General features: G+C 30.0%; 3 protein-coding genes across 5 annotated transcripts; 1 reads left to right on the top strand and 2 right to left on the bottom strand.

Annotated features, from left to right (window-relative positions):
- The first annotated feature begins 7,473 nt into the window (after positions 1 to 7,473).
- LOC114165775 (F-box/kelch-repeat protein At1g80440-like) lies at positions 7,474 to 8,956 on the top strand. Its single transcript, XM_028050358.2, has one exon. The coding sequence runs from the start codon at positions 7,685 to 7,687 to the stop codon at positions 8,747 to 8,749; it is 1,065 nt and encodes a 354-aa protein (XP_027906159.1). The 5' UTR covers positions 7,474 to 7,684; the 3' UTR covers positions 8,750 to 8,956.
- A 2,436-nt stretch (positions 8,957 to 11,392) lies between these two features.
- LOC114166246 (uncharacterized) lies at positions 11,393 to 16,091 on the bottom strand. Of its 2 annotated transcripts, none has more exons than XM_028050956.2 (5): positions 13,636 to 16,091; positions 12,800 to 13,343; positions 12,491 to 12,710; positions 12,313 to 12,369; positions 11,393 to 11,806 (listed from the first exon to the last, which is right to left on the bottom strand). In XM_028050956.2, exons 1-5 carry the CDS (start codon positions 14,612 to 14,614, stop codon positions 11,561 to 11,563), a joined length of 2,046 nt encoding a protein of 681 aa, XP_027906757.1. In that variant the 5' UTR covers positions 14,615 to 16,091; the 3' UTR covers positions 11,393 to 11,560. The 2 variants fall into 2 exon arrangements, with proteins under 2 accessions (XP_027906757.1, XP_027906758.1); XM_028050957.2 differs by having other exon boundaries at positions 11,670 to 11,809.
- Positions 16,092 to 16,231: 140 nt separating this feature from the next.
- On the bottom strand, positions 16,232 to 21,278 carry LOC114166828 (protein MLN51 homolog). 2 transcript variants are annotated; one of them, XM_085668077.1, is made up of 12 exons: positions 20,192 to 21,278; positions 19,662 to 19,764; positions 19,360 to 19,565; positions 18,438 to 19,267; positions 18,022 to 18,130; positions 17,614 to 17,727; positions 17,426 to 17,481; positions 17,292 to 17,337; positions 17,105 to 17,167; positions 16,942 to 17,017; positions 16,716 to 16,837; positions 16,232 to 16,485 (listed from the first exon to the last, which is right to left on the bottom strand). In XM_085668077.1, exons 1-9 carry the CDS (start codon positions 20,689 to 20,691, stop codon positions 17,140 to 17,142), a joined length of 1,992 nt encoding a protein of 663 aa, XP_085524203.1. In that variant the 5' UTR covers positions 20,692 to 21,278; the 3' UTR covers positions 16,232 to 16,485; positions 16,716 to 16,837; positions 16,942 to 17,017; positions 17,105 to 17,139. The 2 variants fall into 2 exon arrangements, with proteins under 2 accessions (XP_085524203.1, XP_027907480.1); XM_028051679.2 differs by having other exon boundaries at positions 16,716 to 16,771.
- Positions 21,279 to 22,614: the final 1,336 nt, after the last annotated feature.

Genomic DNA, 22,614 nt, shown 5'->3' with positions numbered 1-22,614 from the left:
ACAACTAAGAGATAATATAAAATAAAATATAAATTATACAGTAGACTTTTTTTAATGTCTCGAATGGGACATGACAGTTGACATTTATTTTGTTATTTTGGTATTTGAGCAACTTGATGTACAAAGTCAACTTTTTCTTATTAGACAAGACTTTCACTGTTTTATGAACTGTGTCTTCTTGGATATTATTTGTGTAATTTTGACATATGTTGACTTCAGATTGTTAAAAACCATAGCAGAAAATATATCTGATTAATTATAATCTTACAAATATTTATACTTTAATTTAATTTATTTTTTATATTTTAATATAAGATATTTTAAAAAAAAAATTATATTATATAACATTTTTCTTGTAAATTTATTAAAAAAAATTATAAGAAAACATTTTTTTCTGAATTTTTTTCTAAAATTTTTAATTGATATGTAATTTCTTCATGGTTAATAGTTTTTTACAAAATTATAAGATTTGTAAGTATTTCTTACAAAATTTATTGTAAAAAGTATTTTATATAAAATATTTAGTAAGAAAATTGGTAACAATTTCTTATAAATTTTTTTTCATAACAAAATTTGTAAGTATTTCTTACGAAAAAAATTTCAAAACAAAATTGATAAGAGTATGGATTTTTCTATTAGTGAGATTTTCAAACGCAAAGTTTTTTCCATCCATAAATATTCAATTTTAATCCTATGGAGCTTAAACATCTATCACTATCTTATACATATTTATAACTATTTTATATTCTATCAATGAAACACTTTCTTTGAAATTAACACAATTATAATTTATTGCCACTTTAACCGTGACTCAAAATTTGATTGAGTCATTTAACTACATTTCATATCACTTTGTTAGAAACATAAAACGTAAGAGGGTAAAGTACCATAAGATCTTTATAAATAAACAGGTTATTGAACAAACTATAGAACTTGATACTATATTTAATAAAAATAAAAATTGTAAGATTTTAGCTTCATTGGTTATTTTAATTTAGATTTTTTTTTTGTCCTGATTCAGATATTTCTTTGCAAATTTGTAGAAAATATAATGTTTATGAATGTATTAACTTGTTTTAACTTAATTGGAATGTATTAACTTGTTAGGAGTTAACTTTACAATGTTTATTTGTTTTGGTCCTAAAGTTTAAATTATTAAATAATATATGAAACATGCCTTTCAAGATTTAAGGAGAATTTTGGAAAATATTTCTTATGATTAGTTTAATTAAATTATTTAATACACCAACATTTGTCATAACATTTACATTTGTTTGTTGTTATGAATTTTAACATTTAATTGTTTGTAACATTATATTTAGGATTGAAATATTTGTTAAATATATGAGAGAAAAATACTTAATAAAAAATTTTAAATTCTATTAAAAAGGAATTATTATAAAATGATATTAAAATAAAGTTGTAATACTATCTCACGGAGGTGTTTTGATCAAATTAACAAATGATTAAGATTTAGTTACTTTCTGTCTTAGTCACATGTGTATATTAAAATCTTGTTTTAAACATTATTTATACGAGTTTGATTTAAACATTAAAAACACGTTATTTTGATATTTTAAAAATATTTTTAATATAATTTGAAGACATAATAAAAAAATAATATATATATATATATATATATATATATATATATATATATTTCCATCAAATAAGAACAATTTATATTTATATATCAAAATTGAATTCCATAAATCAATAATATTAACATTCAATCCCACGATCCTTTCTCAATTAATATAAAATCAAAATAACATCATATACTCACAAAAATGTCTAAACTAAGATTTAATCCTCATTCCAATAGAGTTTTTTACTTGTGATTTAATCCATCCCATGAATAAACTTCAAATTAAGTTTTCTTACATGATATCAACTTGATTCTTAAAAATGTTATTTCTTAAACAATATTTTAGTAGAAAATGTTCAAAGAATTTATAGTATATTTTTAGGATGCCAAACTTAACAAAAAAGAAAAAAAACAAAAACAAAGTCACTATAAAAATTAGACTTCTCAATTTATCATACATACATTAAATTTTATACCACATGCAAATAACCAAGAAAAAAAAATGGAATTTAAAAAGGAAACGTAAAACCTATTAAAAGAAATCAATTGTATCTACTTCTTACTCTTTCTAATGTCTAACTTAATGAAAGAGTATAACCTGACTGAAAAAAAAGGAAAACGTAAACAGAAATTAAATTTCAGACCGATAATGGTTTTAAATAATTAAAAATATGAATTACTTTTAGTATTACTGTGTTAACCTTTTACTTTTAGTATATACAGTACTGTGTTAACTTTTTTATAATAATAAACAATACAATTATTATTACTATAGTTATAAAAATAAATAAAAATAAATTTTATAATTTTATTATAGATATTTATCTTAATTTTAAAAATGATCAAATAATAAATATAAATTTTAAAAAAGTTACTTAAATAATATATATATATATATATATATATATATATATATATATATATATATATATATATATACACACACTTATTATGTACTTGAATATTTTTTGACAAATAATTTTATTTTATCTAATTAAAAATACATGCACTTGCGTCATGTGTATTTAGGTTTTTATTATATATATATATATATATATATAATTTTCTAAAAAATTATTAGAATAATTATTCAAGTATTTATTTATTAAATACAAATTAATATTTATTAAAGATAAAATTGTTCAATTAGAAAATGTTACCAAAGGAAATTATGAAATAGTATATTCTTTTAAAAAAAAACTAATATTAGAAAGTGTGAAAATTCTTAAATGAAGATGAGATAGATATAATTAATATGAATAAAGGAGAGAAGCTGATTCTATGTCTTCCATAGCCAAATTATAGAAAAATAATATAACAATAATATAAATATAGTTTAATTAAAAGTTGATTTTGTTTGATTTATAACATAAAATAAAGAAGGTTTTCAAATTTTACGAAGTGGAACCAGAAACATTTATTAGGGTTTGCATAAAAGAGAAAAATACATGCATATACATGTCTGGTTGAAAACACGATAAGATTGATTGACTCTGCATCTATGGTCCCAAAGGGTTCTGGTGGGACCCACTCACCCTGCTGCTATCACATCGTTGTTAAGTTCTTGCACCCAAACCCCACTCCCATGCTTCAATTTCAACACCTTATCTCACACATTACTTTCAATTTTATTTTTCTTCAATTTTTATATATCGATTATGTTTTTGTAATCAAATTTATATAAAGATAATGTCAATAAATGATAAATTATTAATATATTTTTTTATTTTAATTTTAAAACACAATATATGAAGTAATTTACTATAACAATAATATTTTTACCATACTTGAAATCGAAACATAAAGTTATGTTCATTATCCTTTAATGGAAGATTTGTTTTAATATATCATATTATTTAGAGTAAAAAATAAAGATAATTTAAATAACATTTTTCTATTCAGTCTTCAAAAACATCTTTTTAATGACAAACACAAAGTGTCAAGTTTAAAATAAATACAATGATCAATTTTAGTGATATTATCTAAATTAACTTTATATATATATATATATATATATATATATATATATTCTCATCTGATTACATTATATATAGTTCTCTAATTTCGTTAAAAGTGAAATAGAATATTTTAAAAATCTTATCAATAGATTATAATTTTACCTTTATAATATAATAAAAAAGTGGAGTTTAAATCTAATTTAATCTTATTGAAATAGTTTATAAAATGAGATTTATAATAGTTTATAAAGTAAAATTTATGATCTACTTATATATTATATATTATGAAATTGATTTATTTTTAATAAATATGGAACTTTCAATAATTATGAATTAGAAACTTTAATTTATTGATACTTTTATATTTCATTCAAAATTAAAATTTTTATTCCGACACCTAGATTTGTAAAATATATATCACTTTACTTGATACGATAGCAAAAAGAATATTAAATACACGAATTAGAAAATGGAAATATTAGATTGAAATGCAGAGAATCCAATCTTAATACTTAAGAAAAAAAATAAAAATAAAGAGTGGTCGGGTAAAGTAGAGGTTGATAATACAGTTGTGGTATGGAGTGAGAAAGACGTGTTCTAGAAGATCACATTTGAGTGGCCTTTACGTCTTCAAAACACGTTTATAAGATCATGTTCTCTTTGTGTTCTCTTTATGGTTTTTTTTTTTTATCTATTTATTATGTGATTCACATGGATTATTATTAGACCATTCCAATTTATAACCTCAAAGTGAAAAATTAAATAATAAAGAAAAAAGAGGAAAAAAAAAATTAGCATTTAATTCCTTGCTTCCTTTTCATGTCATAAAGCAGCATGTAAGATAAAGTCGAAGAGAATAAAAACATGTCTCTATAAAAAAGAAGACTTCCATTCTAATACTTTGTTTCTTTAAAAGTCTTCAAATAATAAATGTGGAAAACGAGAACACAATTACTTTTTAAAAATATTCTTTGAATATATTATAAAATGATATATAATCATTATAAGATGATATATATGATATATAATCAAATAATATATGAATGAAATATATGAAATTCAGATTTCTATTATAAGATGATATATAATCATTATATATATATATATATATAAATTTAGTACCTTATTCATTTTTAACTTTAACTTCTAGTAGTTTACTAATTTAGTTTTAATAATAACAATGTCATAAAATGAATACTTTAAATACATTTTTAAGATTATTATTCCTTCTATCTCTATAATCACAATTAACTTTTTCTGAAATTATTTATTTGTATACTTGATGTTTTATTTAACAGTTGATTTTCGTAGTTTAATTCATTTTTTTTTATTTTGGATAATTTGACTACTTGTAGTTTTTCTTATCTGAATTCCATTTCATGTATTAATTGTGACTACATTGGGAAAATAAAAAGTCATACATTAAATTAAAATTCCTTGTTTCTTAACAACTTTACAACTTTGCCATGACGTGACAAACACAATTCATTTTTTAATATATTTTAAAATTATGTACACTGCTTGCAATTTGATATATTTATTGAATTTATTTATTTGTATGTAGAATTGAAATAAATAAAAGATGAGACTATTACTATATATACCTATTAATGCGTTTAATTTTATAAACATATAAACTATAATTAGTTTTGATGAATGATTTTAAAAAAGTAAATTGTTTATTTTCAATATTTCAAACAGTTTTTTGAAAACAAATGTCATAGAAGACGTGACTGATTAAATTGACAAATATACTTTAAGAATAAAACGAGATTCCCGTTTAGTTTATTGTTTCAAACTAACTCACACCTCTTTTTTTTCTTTAATAAACTTTACGTCTGAATATAATTTTCTCAATTTTTTTCCAAAATTAGTTCTATTCATTTTACACCTCATGAGAAAAAAGAAAAAAAAAAGATAAGCATCACAAAAAAAAAGTTTCTAGATGCAAACATTGACCCAGAGATATTAATTATTGCTATGCATATGGAAGAAAGTGAAATAAAATATATAGATAATGTTTGATTAATTAAAATATAGGTTTCGTGGGAAACGAAGGTATCGTAAATAGTATTATAACATATACCTATACGCGTATAACAGACATGTATACTTCTTAAATTTTCAATAGTTTCGTTTAATTTTTTTTAAATTAAAAAAAAAGTATTTTTGTTGTATATATTGCTTATGATCACAAGTTTTCTATACAATAATCTATTTTAATTTTATATATTTTTTTCATGAAAAATTAAATTATATGATTAATTTTATTTTAATTGATATGTTTAATAATGTTTGTGCATGAGGCGCGTAGATTGATTAACGAAGTTTTTCGAAATGAAATATACTAAAAAAGTAATTTCAAATTTAAAAATCAAAATAAAAACTTAACTTAAACAGGTGTCAAAGAATAATATTTTTAAGCTCAAATACTTATAATAAATTAGTGCTTTAAGTATATAATTTGTATAATAATTAAAATTTGAAGTTAATAAATATTTTATAATGTATAATTTATAATTTAATTTTAAATATCTCTTTAATAATAAATATTTTAAAATAATGTTAAAATTTAATTTTATGATACAAAAAAAAAGGATAAAATAAATAAATAAATAAATGAAAACAAGGGAATAAAGGAGACTATGTGTAAAGAAGAAACTATTACTATATATTTTTCACTTAATTATTATATTTTATGAATAAATAAACTTACAAATTGTATTTTAGATATAGAGGTGGTTGCTTTATAATACTATGTATTTTACTATAAATTCAAAATCAGGTTTGTATATTGTAGTATCAAAATATAATATAGAAGTATAATATATATATATAAAAAGTTCAATACCTTTCAAATGTTATTTGTGTCTTTTCGTCACTCACATCTATTCGTAAATTTATTTCAGTCATTACAATATACAAGATTGATATATTGAAATACATTTTCAATAATAATAAAAGAACGGTTAAATATATTTTTATTTCTAAAGTTTCATTGAAATTTAAAATTAGTTTCTCTTCAAAACTTTTGATCAATTTAGTCATTCATATTTAAAAATACGTGAATTTAATTTTTTTAATCAAATTTTGTTAAGTTTATTTAACGTTTCAAACATATTTCATGATAGTATTTGAATTGTTTACACTATTTGACACATTTTCGCTTTAATGTTAACTAAAATATTATCATAAAATATGTTTAAAATGTTAAATAAACTTAACAAAATTTAGCAAGAAGAACTAAATCCACGTATTTCTAAAGATGAATGACTAAATTGGTATAAAGTTTTAAAAATAGACTAATTTTAAAATTTACTGAAACTTAATGGACCAAAAACATATTTAAAAAAAAAAAGAAATATTTTGATTAACAATAAAAAACATTTAAAATTTGTGTTGGAAACTATTTTATCATTTTCAACAATTTTATAGAATCGTATACGATTTATTTTGTAAGTGTCAATACAACTGCAAATTGATGTCTTCAACGGGAAGTTATTAGTTAAATACGTGATAGACGAAGGTGGTAGAAGAAGAAAAAGCCATAAATCAGGATTTGTAATTTCGTTATTTTTGATCTAACTTAGAATGTGGAGATAGATATTTGCAAAGATAAAGTAAAGAAGGTATGATATCATTTTAATAACAAACTGAAAAGCAACAGCTATTGAGTTTACCAACGGCCATGTAACATGTAACCCAATTGCTGCCATTTGCATCATTCACCAAATTAAAATAAAAATAAAAATACATAGGATAGACCGTTCCTTAATTTTTAATAAAATAAATAAATAAATAAAGTCCTATCCCAAGTTGTCCATCTCATAATTAAATGTAATCAAATCCTTCTAGAACACCACCACCATGTTCACTCACATTTTACCCAAACCCACACTAATTTCTCCTCTTTATAAACCCCAAACCCTCAAACTTTCAAACCCACAACACAATCTAAACCCAAAGCAAAACAACACAACCTCATTTCTCTCAAAATCTCTCAAAATTCCGCATACCCTCTTTCTCTTTTCATCGCAAGATCCTTTCTTTCTGCGATTCCGGTGTATGGGTCTTCGTTAATTCACTAACACACTGCAAAAAAATCAATCTTTTTTCAATTTCACTAATTTCCGATACCATGGAGTTGATTTCGGGTCTACCACAGGACGTAGCACGGGACTGTCTCATTCGGGTTTCGTACCAGCAGTTCCCCACGGTGGCGTCGGTGTGCAAGCTCTGGAAATCGGAGATTCTCTCGCCGGAGTACCACCGTCAGCGCCGTAGCACGAAACACGCGCAGAAGCTCATAGCGATGGCTCAGGCTCGACACCAACCGGGAACTGGTTCGACCAAGCGAGTGACGAACCCGGTTTACCGTCTCAGCGTGTTCGAACCGGAAACGGGTCACTGGACCGAGCTGCCACCACCGCCCGAGTTTTGTTCCGGGTTACCTATGTTCTGTCAGTTAGTTAGTGTGGGGCACGATCTTGTCCTTTTGGGCGGGCTGGACCCGAATTCGTGGGAAGCATCGAATTCCGTGTTTGTGTACAATTTCTTGTCGGCGGAGTGGCGCCGCGCTGCGGACATGCCGGGTGGGCCCCGCACGTTTTTCGCTTGCGCGTCGGATTCTAAGGGGACGGTTTTTGTCGCCGGAGGACACGACAACGAGAAGAACGCGCTGCGTTCGGCGCTGGCCTATGATGTTACCTCGGACCGGTGGGTTTCGCTTCCCGACATGGCGGCGGAGCGGGACGAGTGCAAGGGCGTTTTCCGTCGCGGGAAGTTCTTCGTGGTCGGGGGCTACCCGACGGAGACGCAGGGAAGGTTCGAGAAGAGCGCGGAGGAGTTCGATCCTGCTACATGGCGCTGGGACGAAGTGAAAGAGAACTTCTTAGATTGCGCCACGTGTCCGAGGACGTTAGTGGACGGTGGTGATGACGAGGCGGTGTTTCTGTGCAGCGGCGGGGACTTGATCTCGCTTCGTGGCAACACGTGGCAGAAGATATCAACGGTGCCGGGGGAGATACGCAACGTTGCGTACGTTGGGGCGTTTGATGGGACACTGGTTTTGATTGGATCTAGCGGCTACGGTGAAGTCCACGTGGCTTTTGCCTTCGATTTCGTGAGTTGCAACTGGAGGAAACTGGATTGCCCAGAAGGGTTCACGGGCCATGTCCAAACCGGTTGCGTTTTGGAGATTTAGAATTTTTTTCTTTTTCTTTTTTTTTTTCTATATAAAAATTATACAAATTAAGAATTTACAACATAAACAAATTTAGGGTTGGTTTTGTAAATAGCTTCACTAGACCTTAATACATATTTCTCATTAAAAAAAAATGTAAAAAATGTTTTTGTTCGGTCTATAAAGTGATAAAAAAAGATGTACGTAAAGTTTTTGTTTTAATGTCTACATATGGAAATTCATCTCTCTACTCTTTCCAATCTCCAATATAGCAAACATGAGAAGAAAAGAATTTGAGTTGGAAACGGATCATGGTGTGTATCCTTAACATTTTGAAACTTAAAAACGAGTGCATTTTTGAAAAGATAATTAGTGTAACTATATGCGGGAGCATGATTAAATAGAAAAGTGACGTGTAAATTTGGAAAGTTCTTGTTTCTCTTATTCTCTATGGTGCATTGTGGTTTGATTTTTACTAGGCAAGTGGACTCAAATTTTTCTTTTTTGTGTGCATTTTATCTGTTTGTGATAATGCCTCAGTGCCACGCAATGGTTCGTTATCAATGAATGAATGAATTGCAAGGGACACCACAAAACAACTTGTTCTAGAAGACCTCGTTATTCTCATTCTATGTGAATGTGACCCTTTCTTTATCCAAAACTAACTCTAAATTCCTTACACTTGTCTAGTTATGATCCAATCTGTTCATTCTATTTATCTCCTTACCGTACATGCTACGCATCTTTTCTTAAAATCAATTTCAAACTTAGATCCGGTATATCTAAGTTTCACATCTTTATTCAGATTATTGAGACTTCTTCCATTCTTAATTTAAAGATAAAATTGTGACAAAATTTAAAACGAACAATACTTGAGAATGTTTAATATTAATATTCGATAATTTGTATCGAAGGAAAGAAACATTTGTTTTGGAAGACATTTATCTGTTGTTGTGAGATTTTTTCAATATTAAATATTGATGGGAACAAAATTGAAATGAGAAAAAACATAATATCCTGTTTTAATCAGATTTTTTCAAAATTAAATATTGATGGGAACAAAATTGAGATGAGCAAAAACATAAATGAATTTAAATGAAAACGAATTGTGACTAAGAAATAAATTACTACCGGAAACTGCATGCATGAATTTAAATGAAAATTTAAATGAAAATAATGAATGAATGAGTAGGAAGTTAATGAAACGTTAAGAACAGTGCATGAATGAATTTAAATGGATCAAGAAATTATATAGTGAGAAAAGCAAATGAATACAATACAATTAAACAGCTTTGAATGCAGAAGATTTGAATATAAATGAAAAATTGAAAGTCAATGGTTGAAAAATAAAGTATTTAAGAATTTGTTTGATTTTATATTTTTATTAGTGTAGACGTGTAGGCATTTTTAAAATTGGTAGTTGTAGAAATAAAATTTTAATTGTTAATAACTAAGAAGCTTCATCGTTAATGTTTTCTATAATTTTAATTTTAACAATTTGAAAATTAAACTAAAATAAACATAATTGTCACATTTCATACTTATTCAAAATATCATATGACCACATTTTGAAACTTAAAAATAAATCAATTGAAAGTTCATTGAAAAACTATTTTTGGACACTCAAACAAAAAATCAGAACATTAATAAGAATCTATAGACAAAAAGATTTGTCAACGTTAATGTCAACATTAGTTTGATAAAGTTGATAATGAAAACATAAAGAGATAATACATTTGAGATTTAGAACAGAAATTATCAACTGCCATGATTATCCAAGGTTAGTGAAAGCATTAAAACAATAATTGGTAATTAAAATATGTCATTTCGTTTTGTTTGACACAGAAATTTGTTGTTTAGGAATATAATCATTAATTATATAATAGTAAAGATTGAAATTTGGTGAATCATTCACACAAACATTATTTGAAAGCATTCATCACTTATCCAATAATCTAATAGCTCCTGGAATGTGTTTAATTCACATGTTTTTAAGATAATATTTTATCTTAAAAAAATATAAAATATGTTATTTGGACAACATTTTTAAAATTTAAGAAAATAATTTCAATATTTAGAATTGGAGAATTTTGAAGTTTTAAAAAGGCAATATTTTATTTAAAGTTTATCTATTTTTTTTTTCATATTTTCTTTTTTGACTTGGTTTTGGTTATTAGTCAGTCAATAATTTTGAATCAGAATATCCTCAGTTTTACTGGAATCAAGATATTTAGTCAACATTATCCAAGTTATTTTAGTTTTAAAATGTCAAACAAAGTTACTTTTTACTAACACAAGTTTAGATTATTTTTTGATTGATATTAACAAAAAAAATGACCAATATTAATAAGGTAATTTTTCAGTTAATGCCAACAATTTTTTTTTCTCAGTATTATCAAAACTATTTTTTGGACAATTTAGAAGAAGGATTTTTAATTAGATATTAATAGAAATTATTTTTCACTTGACATTATTGAAATGGTTTTTTTCTTACCATGTAAGTTAAGATGATCTCTTAATTGATTTTAGTAAAGTTTTTTTTTTTTTTTAAATTAATGTGAGTATGAATATTTTATGTCAGTTAAGATATAAAATTTTGTCAGTTGAAACTTTTCATGACTTTTTTTTTTTGTTGATATTTGTAAATTCCAAGTTTAAGGAAGATTTAATGAAAAAATGACAAACACTTCAACTACAAAAGATTAAAAAGTGAACAACAAAGATGTATTATGTACAATAGTTATGTACTGAGGTAGCTAAAATCCTTTGATCCTAAACACAAGAAATCACAACCATGTATGTGATTTGAATCCAATGAAAGAATGAAAGCAGTTATTTGGTTTTCATGCACATGACAAGAACCTCTGCAAATTTCTCATACATGTTCTGTTTCAAGAACATCCTCTGCACCTTTTTTCTTCCTTCCATTCCCATTTTCTCTCTTGCAGAACTGTTTTTAAGTAAAAACCGGAGATGCTGTGCAAGAACATGGTTCCCTGTGCGACCAATAGGATGAACCAGACCTGTCACATTATGCTCAACAATTTCTTGCGTTCCTCCAGCATCTGTTCCAAGCACCTACTCCATGTTTTTAAGTGAAAACAATAAATGTCAACATTCATTTGTACTATTTAATAAACTTTGTTCATAGATAGAGACATAAAACCTAGAGATTATCAAGTATCAACTACCTTAACCGAATCATAGAAATAAGTAAGGTATATTTGTTGGAAATCTTACATTGATTAGAGATAAGACGAGTTTATAGTATATAAGTGGATGCAAACCTCACTTTACAAACCGATTTTGTAGGATTGAATTAAGCATAAAGTCCACTTCTTATCATTGTACCAGAACCACGAGTTAGAGTATCCTCTAGTCAAATTTATTGTTTGTTATATCTATTATTTTACCTGCTACCGGACAACACGTTCGTGATCTATTCAAAGGTTGCTGTTTGACAACAGAAATCTAAGGATAACTAATTTTCCATTTCTAAACTCAATTGATCAGCATCATTTCAAAGGATAAAACTACCATAATATGTGATTAAAAGAAAAGTGAAAGCAAATTGGAAGCCATACCGGAAGACCAAATGCCATTGCTTCTATAGTCACTCTTCCAAATGTTTCTCCCAATCCCTTTACACCATTTTGAGAAAGAAAAGAAACTGAGTATGTTTTCAAGCAGAGTAATGAAAATATATATGCTATCAGAGTAATGCATGCAGAGAATGTTTCACACAAATCAAACATTATTTACCTGAGAGTTTATGACATAAACATCTGCAGCAGAGTAAAGTGAGGCAACATGTGTAGTGGCTGAGGTCCAGAGAACTGACTTTGACAAGTTTGAATGCTGTGCTAAAAATCTTAAAAGAACTTTAACATAATCCACTTTGTTGCTCTTAGATCCCACAGAACCAATGAGAATTTTCAGAGATTGTGCAGTTGTTACATTGTTGTGAGACAACACTTCCTTGCTGTGAACACAAAAATATGCATCAACACTGCAATCAACAAATATACTATACTACACTACACCATCCTAAAGTTTTGAGATTCATGTAACCTTTTTATAAATGTGCTTGAGATGTTGTTGAAGGCTACACTACTATTATCATGGTGTTCTCCATCATTTGATGACACTGCCATTTTCTTATCCTCATGGTGCAATGGTTCATCTTCTACAATTTTTCTTGCTGATTCAAGAAGAAATAGTTGACCCTTCCCACGGTTGATGCTGCTCAGAGTCATAACAAGCATGTCATTATCACTTAACCCCATTTCTCTTCGAACTGAATCTCTCAGCAACTTTCTTCTCTCATCCATTTTTGCAGCACTGAAGGATTGAGTACTGTGTGTGGAGGGAATGCCTGCTACAAAAGCTAGTTCATCATTGACAGACAATGGAACAAGTGCTGGCTGTAATCTCAATTTTATGCTTTCTTCTTCACACCACTTTTTCCATTGCTTAGATTGTGCTTCAGACAGAAAGATCAATATTTTCACTCTGTGTAACATATCCTTTGCACGATCAAAATACTCTCGTCTGTTTTCCATAATCCACCATGCAACTTTTCTTGCTCCAGCAGGAAAATGTTCAATGTATTGTTCTGGAAACATGCAACGGTGTTCAAGTAAGAGAACATGTATACAACAAGTACAGAGTAACAAGCAATTGTTCATATCATTGAACAATGCCAGAAGTTTTCATGATATATGATTGAAGTTTTCAAAATAAGCATATACAACAACTTTTCCTATCTCATTTTCAACTAAGGCTCTGATATTTTGGTAACTTTTATGCGGGTTCTGCATTATTGTAGAAATTGATGTTGGTTTTGCATTATTTACCATGCACTTTCAGACACTGCATAAGGAAAAACTTAAGCAATGTGTTCATACCAATCCATGATGCACAGACAGCTGATCCAGCAATGACAAGATCAGCCTTTGCTGCAGTTTTGAAGCTGAGATATGCTTTATCATCAAGCACCTTGATTTGTCTCCTAGCAAGTTCTTGCATCAAACCACCCTTTTTGCTAAGAACAACAGCATGAACAGAAGCCTCACAACTCAAGAGTTCAGTTGCCAACTCCATCATTGAAAGTGGAGCTCCAGTCATGGAAAGCTCATGAAAGATCAAAACAAACTTTCTTGACCAAACAAGGCCTGCAAAGTCCCCTTTTATGTTACAGGTTTCATAACTCCCCTGAGGATTCCACTGCAGAATTCTATCTTCTAAAGAACCAAATGGACCAACAAGGAATCCATAGGTAGAATTCCTTGAGGGAATCTCTGGCTCCATCTCCTCCAAACCACTACTCATCACAAGTTTATGTTTTCTCCTCCTCTTACCTCTCAAAACATGCATTGGTCGCCTTCTTCTTTTCCTTGAGCTAGCTTTAATCTGAGATTGAACTTGAACACCATATTCTTTCTTGGCCAAAGCCACATCTATTGGTTTGTTCACAACTTGTTCGATGTTAACAGACAAAGAAACGTTCTTTGCAATCAAATCATGATGCTGATTCTGTTCAACGTAAGAGTTTGCTGCATCACTTTGTCTGCTTTTAAAGCCTGAAAATTCCTCCTCTTTTTCATCATGTGCCCACCTAGACTGTACGAAAAATCCAAGATAAGCCCAAAGGGTTATCAGAAGCAGCCATAACAGTATCCGGTTGCTGCCATAGCACTGTGCAACACCCTTGCCTTCTCTTCTCGGTGTTAAGGTACAATGTGGTCGCTGAAATGAAGGAGAATTTTGTGGACTCGACCTTACAGAGGAGGAAGATTTCAAACTGATACCTGATCTTGCTGAAGAGTTCTTCAGCTTTGTAAAATTTGCATGAACTTCTCCTTTGTTGTTGTTGCAGTCCTCCATTAGTAGTATCGTTGACTATATCATTGAAGAAACTCGAGACCCTTTTGTAAATTCACTTCCTTTTCAGGATCACTTCTTTCAGCATTGTTGGTTCTACCATATATATATATATATATATATATATATATATATATATATATATATATATATATATAGGAAGCTCAAGTTTTACAAAGAAAGAAACAGTGAAAGGAAAAAAAATGGTAAAGAAAAGGTGTGTTACAGTTCTTGATGCATTTTTCGTGTTCTTCAATGGTTTAAAGATTTGTGCTTTCAGGGTCAACGACTATTCTTGAATTGCTCCTTCATCCGAAAACGAGAGTTCAACAACTGAACAAACAAAAAGCTGAAGAGAAGAGACAGAGGGGTATGAGTTTGACAGAGAACGAATGCACGTGCGTTGCACATGTATTGGGTTGGTCAACCATAACAAACTCAATTCTCTTTGTGAGTAAAGCATAAATAATCAGTCCAAAAAACTGATGTTATATATAAGTGATAATTTTTTCTTTTTATCTTTTTCGTATGAAGAATATTTAAAAAAAAAAAAAAACTTGTATTGTCTCATTGTGATTTAAGAATATTTTTTCATAAATCATTGAATTAATTATTAGAGGGCTCGCAGGTCGCAACAACTCTCATGTGCAAATTCGGAGGACACATCACATCAGAGCAAAAAGGATGAGGAAAGGTTCTTTCAATTTCTATTATAACGTAATTTAATTATTATTCGGTGAATGCTTTCATTGAATAATTGATTAACAAGAGAGTGAAATTGTTCCAACTTAATAATAGATAGTATCGCTTTGTTCGGATAGAATTGTTTTAAATATGATCTTAAAGAAACACTTTGAAACAAGGATCATGTAGGATATATTTAGATACAAAGTTAATTTTTTAAGAGTTTTTTTTTTTTTTAAATTATCAAACATTTTCAATAATAAAACTCAAATGTATTAAATTTTGCACCGCAACATGTTCATCTTCATATTTTTTCATTTAAAATAGATTTTAACATTTTTCATTTTTTTATTGGAAAATACAACTATTTCTGAAAGCATATTAAAATAGCCACTTGACTTATGCATATTGGTTGAACTAGGACAATCTATAAAACAGCTAAGTAGCGAATATTTACGCGCCACGATTGGCATAATAGTTTACCAACTTTTTCTGTATTATACCTATAAATTCTTGTCATTAATGTAATGAAGCTAGTTTTCTTTAGTTAATTTGGAAAAATAAGAATTTAATTAAATATTATACAGACAAATTGTATCAGTTTTCATGTCACTGATTTGCTTAAATGGGATATATTCTTTTTACTGTTCTGTTAAGGAGAATAGTCTCAAAATTTGAAACTTTATGATATAATAGAAATCTTGGACCCTCTCAAGTCGAATGACAAAATTGAACGAGGAAAACTACATTTTTTTTTTCTGTTCTATGATAAATTAAAACCTTATAGAGAAAATTGAATAATATAGTTAGAACATAAAATTGAAAAATATTTACAACTTACTTAAAAGAACAAAAGTTCCTTAAAAGCAACTTTCACGGGTAACAATCAAAAGTTATTGATACTGTAGGAAACAAGCAAAACTGCATATTCAACCCTTTGATAGCAAACAATTGAAATTTTTTAGAAAAGGAACAAAACATTAAAATGTCTCAAGCTTATAGATGATAGAAGCACATGGTCAAAACCAGATGAATACAAAAACCTTTACATGAGAAAATTTTCACCCACAATGTAATCAGCTGCTGCAAAATGATAATAACTATAGCCTTTTCTCTATTATTAATTCTAGAGAAGCCTGCGTGTGTTTCACAAATGCTTCACTAATAAGAAACCAAACTGCGAGAAGAACCTGGAAAGAACCCAGGAATTGTCAATATTTTCTTGATCACAAGGGTATAGAGATTTGACTCCTCAAGTATGAGAGACTCACTTTAGAGAGAGGAAATTAAGTAAACTTCAATTGTTGTAAAAAAAACTAAAAGTCATATTCTAAAGATTACTTACTTTTCTCCAAAGTGAAATTACTCACTTTAGAAGAGTCAAATCCACCAACATAAACTAGTAATTATTAATCCATACCTTCCAATTTAACAAGTACTTGTACGATGGGAACAGCAATAGCAGGTGTTATATAGCTGGAGTGTAGAAAATAGGGAAGGGGTAGAAAAATGAAACTGATAAGTATTCAAAAATACCAAGTTCTGTAAGCAACAAAAAAAGTTTGAATGATGAATCCCAAGTACACCTCACAATTACAGAATAAAACCTTTAAATAAAAACACAAGTTCAGTAGCTACAAGGTTACCTGAAAATTCTGAAACTTATGGTAGCCCAAAGTGCTCCAGATGAAAAGCTAGAGAACTAAGGGCCTGGAGAAAGGCCTGTAAAATCACAAAATTACCAAAACTCAGAATTTGAAGCAATAATGGTAATAACAACAACGAGATCTTCACTAGGAAATAACAAACCTTTATCGGTTTACTTCAAACAAAGTGCACCATATTCACTGACCAAAATTCATCTCTGAGTATCTGCATATAGCATAACCAGACATTCATTATTAAATATCTAATACACAAACAGGATGTGCGTTCCCATGGCCATGTCCACAACAATAATAATTAAAATTTAAAATGGTTTTACAATCCAACTTGCCTTCGGGGTTTATTCTGCCTTTGTCCAAACTCTTCACTTGCAAGCTCTACAGACAGACGAATAAAAAATGATAATGTTAGTAACCAAGGGCAATTGATAGAGTATAAGAGGAAATGGAACATGAAAATATTTACCAGATTTCTGAGGTGGCTTCAATTCATTATTAGCTTTGTTAACATTATGGTCCTTGCTGCACAGGTTGGATAACAACAGAAAATAATAAATCAAGCCTCGAGCAATAGGATTTAGGAACATTGGAAAGGAAATGGTGGTAAGTACTATGTGATATGAAAATATCCTAATGCTACAAAACTTGGCCAACCTTGAGGTACCCATTGCAGAGGCCTGTCCAGATTGGTGACTGCTTGCACCATCAACAGCAAGGTATGGGTATGTAGCCCCTAAAGCTCCTGCAGTACCAGCCAAGACTGGTAGCCTAAACCAAAGGAGGATGGAAATATTATTATGGGATCCAATAGAGAGGGAACAAAAAGGAATCAAAATGTTTTTCCATTTTAAGTAAAAAAGGAACTATTTAACACAAATGAGCGAGATGTTCTTGTGATCCCCTTCTAAAATATCTGCTATCATGATTTGTTGTCATTGATATAGACTGTTCTTATAGAAAAGTAGAGAGATATTAAGACCGTGACAAAAGGCACTAAAACATGTGAATTGCCAATTCCTGAAAACATTACTCAACACGTAAAAATTGGAGATTTACCCATACCATGTCATTTCTGACTTTCCCAATTGAGGCTGAGCAACATATCCAGGGAATGCCATGCCAACAGCAGGAACTCCTATACCCCCAGGATGCTGGCCCCCAAATTGCATGACTGCATTCCATCAAAATCTAGTCAAAATCAGGAAATCCTTAACAGACAAATTAACAGAAAATGATAACTGCTGAGTCTTGTTCAGAAAGGACTAGAAGCAAACTAAAAGAAAAATGGGTGTTAATACCAGAGTATGTTTCCATTTTAACAATAAATAGAAGAATTACTTAATTTTCTACACGGCACACATAGCTCTATAACTTACAACTAATTTCACATGAGAAATAAGAAATTGCATTCCAACATCAGATGTTTTAATAATAAATAATAGGTTGATTTCCACAAGGACAGTAATGTTGGTACAAACCCGGCAAGAAGGCAGGGAAGTTTGGATCTCCATGGCTAACACCCACATTTCCAGCGGTGCCTATTACTTGTGCCCCACCATAAACAAAAGCTCCCCTTCCTGCGCCATGTGAACCTCCTCTCCCCTTCCCAACCAAAGCCCCTTTGCCTTTACCTGATTCTGACCCTGAATCCAATTCTCCAGAATCATGTGAATTAATTGGAATGGATGTTTTGGAGGGGGGAGACAGTGGAGACCCACTGCCAGGTCTTTGGCCCAACTGTGGGGCAGTAGGTTGCACAGAAGTTGAATTCCTACCCGGAACAGTGCTTGTCTGAATAGCCTGGAATTCTGATGGAGAAACTTTATTAGAACGCTGAAAATTTGTCTGTACTGGGATTGATACTCCCCTCCCAGACCCAGAAGCCCTTGGGTGAGGAGATTGAGAAGCATCGACAACAGAAGATCCAGGTCGTGCCATACGGACATTGTTCGAAGGCTTTCCAACAGATTGAGGGGTGGATTCATTAATATACAACTTTGACATGCTGATGGAATCAACAACATTCTTTCCCTGAATCGGAGCATTCTTTTGTTGAACTGGAAAACCCTCATCCACGACAACAGGACCAACATTCCTTCTACCACCACCGGTTTGCACCTCCCTTTTTTGTGCCAAATTAATATCATTGCTGGAAGAGCCTGATGGGTAATATGGTGGGGAAGCTGAATTCAAATTTGATGCGAGCATTTGATTTTTAGCAGGCACAGTGTCAGATTCTGCATGGGAAGATCGTGTCGAAGTCCTCTCCAAACTAACATTTGAATTTCTCACACGAGATTTCCCAGATCTAGGAAAACAAAATAATTTGTATCAGAATGCCTCTTGAGGCTATAGGTCTCCAGTTTCCTGCAAATTTTATAAAATGAAGCTTGTACTTACTGTTTATTTTGCACTTGGGGAGATGGACCATTGAATTTGTTGCTACGTTCATACCTTTGGGGGCCTCTCCCTCTCACAACACTCTTAGGTGTCTGATTTTGATCGCTGCTGCTATCATATCCTTTCTTACTTCCTCGTACGTACCCTCTATAATCAGTGCCTCGACCATTACCACGACCACGATAATTACCCTTAGAAGGTCTCCTCTAAATTTTAGACAAAAAGCATTAGAAGGAGCGCTAGAAAAATCACAATAGAACCAACAGATATGATTGACCACAAAGCACTTTAAAGATCACTACCTCCTCATAATGCTTTTCGTGCAAAATTTGCTCAAATTTATCATGACCCCATTTCTTGTCATCTTTGGATTCCCACAGTCTCCTTCCTCCACCATGTATCCATCTACGAGGGAGATAAAAAAACAAGACATCAATTGCCAAGTAGAGTAAAATTGTTGAATTTTGTATGAACTATTTTAAAAAACACATCTAAGGTGAGACTAGAGAATAGAGTATCCATCATCAGTGTATCAAAATTAAACACGAGAAAAGACAATGCATTCTGACTAATTCGAAAACATTTTCTTTGACATAGATCACTAGAAAAAGTAATGCACAAGCCGAGTAGGACCACACAGGGTGACAAAGCTCAATATCCAGGACTAAAACTCGAGACCATTATTAAGCTGAAACTACCATACAACAGTGGTCCTAGCAAGCTCAACCACGAAATTCCAAGTTAAGTATTAATGAATCATTACATTGTATGCACATATTCCACGAGGTTATGTTTGGCATAATGAAAATAATTAGAAGTAAACATCACATACCTGTTGCGGGTACCAGCATTGTCCCGAAATCGATCATCGTGCATGTAAAAAGCTCCGGCTGTGGGCACCGCAAATGGATCAGACTCCTTTTTCTCCTCGGAATGGTCCTCAGCAGAATCTTCCAAAGGGGGTCTGACATCATAATCATCAGATTCCTTAGCCACAACCACTGGACCCTCAGCCTCAACCCCCCAACTTGCACCCTTCTCCTCGTACATTTCTTCAACTTCTTCTTCTTCTTCTTCTTCTTCTTGCAATTCTTCTTCTCCTTCTTCAACATCATCACCATCATTAGCATAATCTTCAACACCTCCTTCATCATCTATGTCATCTTCAGAACGAACCTCTACTCTACCAACTTCCCTCTTATCAGTGACTTCTTCTCCTTCGGCTTCTTCTTCGTCATCGCTTGCTTCGCGCCTCCGCATTGTTAACGGTCTCTTTGCCTCTTCGGGATCACTATCATACTCAACGTTGTTTTCTTCAACCGGGGTAGCCATTAACACCAAAAGAGCAACACCCGATAAACCCCGACCAAAACCTAGAATTTTCCGAACAGAAACCCCCCACAAAGCGAAACCTTACAAAATCACAAATTTCAACAAATACCAAACGCCAAAACCCGAAAGTGGTCAAATAAGTAATCAAATCCGAAATTTCCCCCTCAATAATCGAAACCCTACATGAGAAGTTTCTTCAGTGAAATCGAAAAAGCCCAAAAATTGAGAGATTATGAGAATAGATAAACGGCAAGGGCAAGTGTGAATCTAAGAAAGTTGAAGCGGAAAAGGAGTGAATTGTTGGGTTGCGTGGTGTTCTGAGAAAACGTAGAAGGATTGAAGGATTTGAGTGTGAGCAAAAAGATTTGTAGAGAGAAGTGAGGAGTTAAAAACTAAAAATAGGTGACACTGTTAAGAAGAATGAATTATCTGATGATTTTTTTGGGGAACACTGCCTTTATTTCAGATTTGGAATCTCAAGAACCCTCAACTTCTGCACTGAGATCATCAAAATATAAAATAAGATCAAGGTTGAAAAAATTGGAGTAATCCAAGTGCTGAACTATAGAGAAGAAGACACGTTACAATTCATCAGTTGTTTTATGATTTGAAAAAGATTATAATAGTCTCCTCCAGCTTTATATACAGTTTAACATTCATTCAAATGTTAATAATCACAAATTTTAATTTAAAATTTAAAAAACATTAGATTAGATAGGATTATTCCTACATATTAATTTTGTTGATAGGATTTTATTTTGACTTGTAACTAAAAGATTGTTTTTTTTTTCAATAACTGAAAGCGCACATATGTTTGTTTTTTTTATGAAATTAAAAAATAATAAAATTTTTATTATATTTTATTTGTTTTACCGTAAATATATTTTATTTATTTTGTAGATTATTTTTAAATAAAAAATGGTTAAATTTAAAAAAAAATAGTTAAAATTAAAAATATTCAAAAAATAAAATTAGAAAACAAATTTTAACATGAAAAATAGAAATTCATATTATATATATATATATAATTGTCTTTTCATGTGATATTTCTTCTTTTTGTGTATAAAAAACAATTAGATATTATGCATGAAAAGCGAAACTTGTGAATATATCATTGGACAATCAATAATGAAAAACACATAGTTAAAAAATCTAAGCAAAGATTAAATAAAAGGAGATTTATCTGGTATATGTTAATTCAAATAGATAGTGACATGCAATTGACAAATTCATTTTAAGTTGACACTTGGACAAATGCATTTTAAGTTGATACTCAGCCAAATACATCTAAGGATGTTTGTAAATAAAGCCTTCTTAATCATTAACTTTAAAATAAGAGATTTATATGGCTATGATCTATTTTAATTTTACTTGTCAAAAGTTTACTCTATCCTCAGTTACTGTCATAAGTATAAAAATATGAAAGTAAAAGAAGAGAAACCATTATATCTGCATTGTTAAGCCAAGAGGAGAGGACTTAGAATGTGAGTACAAATGCTATATAATTTAATAGTTTAACATTGGAATATCTCGAAAACATTTTAGGTGTCAAAATGTGAGTACAAATGCTATATAATTAATAGTTTTTTTTAATTAATAGTTTTTTCTTAATTACCCTCTTTAAGTGTATGAGAAAGGCTATATAATTATGAACCTTCATCTCATCTATGAAATCTATGTATTTTTATATAAATGCTAGATTTTACAAATTATTTAATTAAAAATATGAACCTTTAATGTTATCCAATTTAAACATCAACTACAACCATTATAATATACTTTAGTCAAGCGAAAAAATTGTCCAGAGAGTAAAAGGTGAAGGCAAATAAATCTAATACAAAAATTAAAATAGAAAATAGACATCTGAAAGAGATATTCATAATTGTATTTAACGCAATAGTAGACAAACTTGCGAAGTATAAG

The sequence above is a fragment of the Vigna unguiculata genome, chromosome 10 (genome assembly GCF_037176805.1).
Source record: "Vigna unguiculata cultivar grain cowpea cultivar isolate G323 ecotype 2 chromosome 10, ASM3717680v1, whole genome shotgun sequence".
Taxonomy (NCBI): domain Eukaryota; kingdom Viridiplantae; phylum Streptophyta; class Magnoliopsida; order Fabales; family Fabaceae; genus Vigna; species Vigna unguiculata.
The sequence above is the reverse complement of the archived record's forward strand: the minus strand, read 5'-3'. Positions and strand labels throughout refer to the sequence as shown.

What these genes read in the sequence shown, in the direction of transcription:
- LOC114165775 (XM_028050358.2), top strand. Translation starts at nt 7,685, where the DNA reads ATGGAGTTGATTTCGGGTCTACCACAGGACGTAGCACGGGACTGTCTC.
- LOC114166246 (XM_028050956.2), bottom strand. Translation starts at nt 14,614, where the DNA reads ATGGAGGACTGCAACAACAACAAAGGAGAAGTTCATGCAAATTTTACA. An exon ending in TTTATGTCATAAACTCTCAG is followed by an intron (nt 12,370 to 12,490) that starts GTAAATAATGTT and finishes AATGGTGTAAAG; the next exon opens with GGATTGGGAGAAACATTTGG. An exon ending in CAATGGCATTTGGTCTTCCG is followed by an intron (nt 11,807 to 12,312) that starts GTATGGCTTCCA and finishes AACATGGAGTAG; the next exon opens with GTGCTTGGAACAGATGCTGG.
- LOC114166828 (XM_085668077.1), bottom strand. Translation starts at nt 20,691, where the DNA reads ATGGCTACCCCGGTTGAAGAAAACAACGTTGAGTATGATAGTGATCCC. An exon ending in ACGAAAAGCATTATGAGGAG is followed by an intron (nt 19,566 to 19,661) that starts GTAGTGATCTTT and finishes TCTAAAATTTAG; the next exon opens with AGGAGACCTTCTAAGGGTAA. An exon ending in GGAAAGTCAGAAATGACATG is followed by an intron (nt 17,728 to 18,021) that starts GTATGGGTAAAT and finishes CCTTTGGTTTAG; the next exon opens with GCTACCAGTCTTGGCTGGTA.